Source organism: Cephus cinctus, unplaced genomic scaffold (assembly GCF_000341935.2).
Source record: "Cephus cinctus unplaced genomic scaffold, Ccin1 Ccin1_scaffold0126, whole genome shotgun sequence".
In the NCBI taxonomy this organism is placed as follows: Eukaryota; Metazoa; Arthropoda; class Insecta; order Hymenoptera; family Cephidae; genus Cephus; species Cephus cinctus.
Window position 1 is genome coordinate 220527 of NW_014332860.1, and position 6047 is coordinate 226573.

The 6047-nt window shown below is 47.8% G+C and overlaps 1 protein-coding gene across 2 annotated transcripts in view; it reads left to right on the top strand.

Moving 5' to 3' along the window:
• Positions 1 to 1637: 1637 nt before the first annotated feature.
• The window catches only part of LOC107262759 (diacylglycerol O-acyltransferase 1), a 40401-nt gene continuing 35991 nt past the window's right edge, over positions 1638 to 6047 (top strand). For both annotated transcript variants that reach the window (XM_015729288.2, XM_025080128.1), the window contains exon 1: positions 1638 to 2189. In XM_015729288.2, coding sequence (XP_015584774.1) covers positions 2074 to 2189 — 116 coding nt within the window. In that variant the 5' untranslated portion in view covers positions 1638 to 2073. The remainder of the gene's footprint in view (positions 2190 to 6047) is intronic.

The window sequence follows — 6047 nt, forward strand, 5'->3', positions numbered from 1 at the left end:
GCCTGCACGCAGCCATTACTGCTTTACGTTCTTTCCTCGAACTGGTGATGTAATAGTCCTGCATCTGCCGGCCACGTGTTACTCCTCGAAAGGACCCCAGTCAACGTGTATGTACATACAAATTTGAATGAAGCCACAGGGTGTCTGCAGCAGCAGGGATCGTCTGCTTCCTTGGGAATTCTACGCGTCGCTCGGAGGGAAAGACAACCTCGTTGAAATCCGTGGGAGGAGCGAGAAACGCGACTGTTTCCGCGAAAGTGTTAAAATAAAAGGGCCGTTCGTTCGGCGAGACGATAGCCATTACTTTTTATTAAAGCCAGACTGCCAGTCCAGGAGGAGAATGAGGGGAAGAAAAGAGCAGTGAGCATCGTTATACTAGCAGCCGAATGGCTCCTCCTGGAATAATTTTACAAGATAATGAAAAGTACGAGAAATTACGTTAACCGCGTCGTCCACGTGCGAAGATGCCGGCCGTCGGAACGCTGCATTAATTCTTCATTCGTTCACGTTACGCACATTGTATACGTAGTTCGAGCTGATCCTCGAGACGCGTTTCTTGAACTTGTTAGTAATAAAGAATAATATCTAATGATAAAATCCTTTCGATTGCGATAGCAGTGCCATAATCGATTTATAACACCGAGAATGCGACGAAGTTTCTGTAGATGGGAATTTCAGGTTCAGTGAGATCAGTTAGGTTCGAGGGACCGATTGAATGCAGCGACGAAAAAAGTGATACCCTGTTGTCTTTTGACGACAGTCTTCCTTCACGAAGCCGCAATCGTATTCTGGGACGTTGGAAAATAGACCTCGATAAGAGTCATCTGTTTCGAAATTTATTAGATTTGACAGCAGGCGCGTTATCGATTCACACCGTTTCTCTCGCTTCCTTTTTGTTGGTAGGTTTTCGTGAAAAATGCTGCCCAGAAAGTTGAGCAGCTGTCGTAGGAGACGCTAGTGCGGTGGAAGAGAAGGAAAGAGGGTATATCGAATCGAGAATGGAAATTCGATGAGACGTTCTTAAGGAAAGGAGGACAGTCAAGTGGCGCAAACGCCGTAGGGTGCCTTCTCTATTTATTCCCTTAATATATACGACGATTAAGGTTAAAATGAAACTTTCCAACCTTTATCCTCTATCTTGTAATCCTTCAGCTTGTACCTCATCGCAGCTGGGATTTGAAAATGATCATGGGTGACGCCTTCGAGCGGTGGGGCACAATTTCACTTGAAAATCCCAACAGCTTTTGTATCTTGAGTTCTCCTTTTTTCTTTTCAGTGCAAAGGTCGACAGGGATTGACAATTAGCTTCTTATCCTAAACGTTCAATGTTCTCTGCTCTATTCCATCGAATAACGTGATCTCGGTCAAGTAATTTACTACGTAAGAGTTCTGTGTGAAAAAAAAGGGAAAAAAAAGTCAACGGACACCGATAGCTTCCAGTGAAACATCGAGAGGAGCCGAAGAGAGTCGAGCGGAGCCGAGACTGCCCGAACGTGCGAGAGGGCGCCACACTCGGTGCGAACTTCGCTCTACCAACGCAGGTGGGAGCAGTGCGCGAGAGTGAGGCGGAGATAGGTAGATATGAGAGAGATGAAAGACTGTAGCTATCGTGACGTCCTCTGGAACGTGTATTTCCGTCGAATGGATCAGGATGCACAGAGGGGACAATCAGGAGAAATTTCAAGATAATGTACAAGCCATCCCCACGCTAAGAGTTATCGTGTTATTATCTAACGAGTCGAAAGGACGAAAATGAGTTGGTGGTCTCCAGAGCAGCTCGTGTCACGTTCGCGGAGAGTCTCGTCCCGTCCGGACGTCGAGACGACAATAAACACAACGCACCGGCAGCACCAAAGTTTTCCGAAGCTGACCTAAGCCTCGCGTTTACTGGTTATTTGAAAAACGTGCGCGACGTCACACGAACCTCTATCAGTAATAACGTATTTACGCCCGAGTCGATTGAACGAAGTGGCAGTCTCAGCAAGAGTAACGGCAGCTACGGATTCGCCGTCCAATATATCTCGAGTGAACGTGTTTCTCCAAGAGGAATACGGTGCTGCACATCGACGCAACATGACGGAGCACGAGAACGAGGCTCCGGTTAGAAATCGCAGAGCCAAGAGTGTCACCAGAGCCGAGGAAATCCAGAAAGCCGAATTACGAGTCCGCAAATCCCAGCCGGATAAACCGTGAGTATTCAAAAGTCTGTGTTACGTCTTCTCGTGTCCTTAGAGTTGAAATTCTCGTTGGTAATCCTCGTGCCGCCGACACTCCTCGTCGCCTGGAATAACCTCTAGTCCCTCCGGACGCGCTGCCTGCGCCTATTTCGCCGAACGAATCGCGTCATTTTTGCGACTCTCGGCAGTAAGGCTTGCGTCGCTGCACAATGCGCTTGCGCCTTCGCGTTCTCCGCTGCTGTCGTTCCGAGAGGTGGGAGAGAAGCAGAGCGGAGTTTCCATTTTCCTCTTCCCACACTCTGCCGAGCCATAATCGATGCACACAGGTCAGCGGCTCGTGTCGTGCCGAGGATTTGCGTAAAGGCTCGTTCGAGTAGCACCTATTTTTATACTTGATCTTCGGAAGTTTCAAGCTTTTATTGTGCGCATATTAGTGTCTATGTTGGATTCATTGTCCGTCTTTTTTCTCTTCCATTTATCTTGAAAGATAATGAACGAATCCTAGACAGCGGTACATACGTGACAATTATAGGGACCTCCAGTTCATCGCGCTGACGTAACATCATCCACCTTTCGCAAAGCAGCTGCTACCCAGAGAAGTTTAATTCCAAAATTCTGCTGGGCAGGACTTAGTATATTTTAAATTAATCGATAACGCAGCTATTACTTTTTTGTTCTTCCTAGCTTTTCTTAACCAATCTTGCTTGCCTTGCAGTGACACGAAATCTTTTATTACGTCACATCACAGCCGTTTTCGATTTATTTCTGTTAATACCCGAAAAACATCTGAACAACGATGAACTGTTCTTCGTTCCCTCTACTTAGGATGGTTTCTAGGCTGATTATCGTAAAAATCGGACAGATAACTTCTTTTTAGTTGTTTCTTCCTTCGTGAATTTGAAGAATGGAAAAAGACATCGTTGCAAGAGCTGACTTCTCAGATGTCTAGTCATGGAATTAGCTCATGCGTTATTCATGCGTGTTCGGCCTGAAAGGTTTAGCGGTTGAAGGTCAGGGACAAAGTTCTCAGGTTCGAAGGCAATTAAACAATAGTAACCTGAATCCATCGATGGTAATTACGTTATACGATTCTTCCTCTGCGTCTTATTGGAATAAAGAAAGAGATAGGGAAAATATCTCGGGAATCGAGAGCCCCTATGCATATAGGATCTGTACACGGAGGGCATGAAAAATGCTGACTAATATCCTTGCGTTCGCGGAATGCAGTGGCGCTTGTTCCACATTCCACTTTCACGTTCGCGTGCCGTTAATTAAAATGTTAATTCGGGTGACGGGGCAGAAATAACAGATGCCAATGGGGCTGGTCTGACTAGGCTCGTTGCTTTTTTCCCTCGCGTCGGAGTAACAAATGTTTTCTCGACGAATGAGTGACACCTGCTATATTCCGCCATTTTCAAGTCTTCCTCTGTATATTTATTTACGTGCTGATTTCGCTTGGCAAACACAACTCTGTCGCTGAGTGGTCGACTAGGCTGCAGGTTCAGTTGGCGCAAAGGCGACGGAACGAAATTAATTGCCTTACAAGCCATCGGAGTACGAGACACGAATCTTATTCCTCGTCGAAAGCAGACCGACCACCCGTTACCTCAGGATATACAAGTCACGCATGCAAATTTCCACAAGTCAACCTTTCCATGCGCTATTCATTCTCCATGTAGGCGCGTGTTACCAAGTGTTACCAACTGCTACTGTAGGCTACACGCTCGACTCTACATTATTTATCACCTTTCTTTATAGCCGAGGCTTCAGCTAGTTTCCTGGCTCCTTGACTCTTTGGCCCTTTTACTTTCGTTCTCCTGTTTACCATTGTGCTTCCTCCATGGGTCCCACCTTATTGCCTATATCGTACGGTGAAACGAGCTATCGTATGGGAACTCTGGAAGTGTGAGAGAGAAGAAGAAGAAGATCAGGGACATGGATCGTATTCGGAAAGGTAGCCTAGGACCAGCTCAGTCCACTGACTGATGATGAATATTTTTCTTTCCATCTATTAGGCAGAAACAAAGAGAGGGAAAAGACTGAAACTCTCCCCTTCCGGCATCGCATAACGAGCAGTAAACAAGGGTTCTCTCCTTGTGCTCCTCTTCCGTCTTCCGCCTTTCTTCCTTTCTTCCTCTCAACCGCGAGATCTCCGAAAGCCTCGCAAGAGTCTTGCCAAAGTCCTTTATCCTTGGGCCGCAGTAGGGACTCGTCGCTCCTCCCCTCTCGTCCCGTTCGCTTCTCATCACGACTCCCATCCGGCTCTCCTTTCAGCTTCCTTAAACGGACGGACCTAGGTAATATTTACTCGCGCGAGTGTTTGTCGAGCACTTTTTGTTTTCGCCAACTTTGCAATTAGACGTGCGACGGCCACGTCCGTGGCGGTGGCGGAGGCGGCGGCTGCTGATAAACTTTCGAATTTTCAGGATTCTCACCGATTCGCGAACACAAATCGAGTATCCACGCAGCGTCTATTTGAAATTCATCCTTATATCAGGAGAACAAATAGGCCAGCAGCACAAGGAGGGACACGGAATATTGAAATCCCGGCAGTCGGATATATGGAAACGTGTCCCGCCAGGTACTTTGTTGTGTTTTATGTCACAGCACTTTTATCTTAAATTCAAAAAATCTCAGTCACACCCTACAGCAGGGAGAATCCATAAGGTCATTTCTTTGCTTCGCGGATTTCAATTTCTTCTCAGCATCCCATTCGATTCACTTGGATTCTTTTTACTGTGCGAGGGGCATCCGCGAAAAAAGCACTTAATAAAGCGCAGTGGGAAAATGTCCCTTTTTTTCCTCTCCCTCTTTTCAGTGCTCTGCACATTTTTTGCTGCGTTCGAGAAAAAGTTTTAATCTTCCGTTAACAGACGTTCGCTGCGTGCACACACACCTTTATTTGCGCAATACCAATGGGCAAGGATTAACATATTGCGTGCACATGGGTGTGGCGAGTTCCATGAGCCGCGGGACGTGTGGGCCAAGTCGTGCGTGTGTGCGGAAGCGCCGCCTCCGGGCTGACGCGCGACGTCTCGCTCCTCAAATCGGCAAATATTTGGATTTTATAGATTCCGCTCACCTCGACACGTATCTGCACTTTCAAATTCCCCCACGTATTGCGCATTTTCACTTTTTCACGCCATTACGGATGCTGCTTGCTCCACTTTTTTCATTCCTTTTCTCAATGACTCGAGTCATTCGACGTAATATCTTTCTCTGGCAGCCCCCCCTCGCCCCTCCCAAGACTCGCATACGTGCGAGGGGGAACCCTTTTCAATTTTCTTTCTGCCCCTTTCTATCCCTTTCTACCTTCGCCTCGAGCCCCGGGATGTGTCGCTCCTCCTCGAGGACCATTAGACATGCCGGAACTCAGCCGGAAGCAGAGTTCGGCGACTCACCGGCTTGTCAGGAACACGAAGAGAGGCGGAAGGTTCCGGATCGACAAAAACTTTGGAGCAAGACGAACCAGCACAGCCAGCTGGAAGTTTGACCTTCCGATTAGATGGAATCCATCGCGTCGCGAGGGTCACCGAAAAAGTCTATGGGCTCGAATAGGCCGAACTCTCTGAGATGGTCCAAGTGCCCCAGAGAGCCCCAAGAGTGCCTCGGAGTGCCACGGAGTGCGGTTGAACGAACTCGCCGGTGGGTGATAAAAAAATGAGAAGACAGGAGCAGGCCAGGAGCTGGCCAAGTTTAAATGAGCTTTTTTAATGCTCCTGGCGACACGAGACAGTCGGAACGGGCTGCTTTCAACTGAAGCAGCCGAAGGAACTGGAGTCGCGAAGGGACACGAGGATGGTCGATGACGTCACCTAACGAAGTAGTCAGCAGGACACGTGCGTCTGAAGGGTCACGTAGCTGTATTAT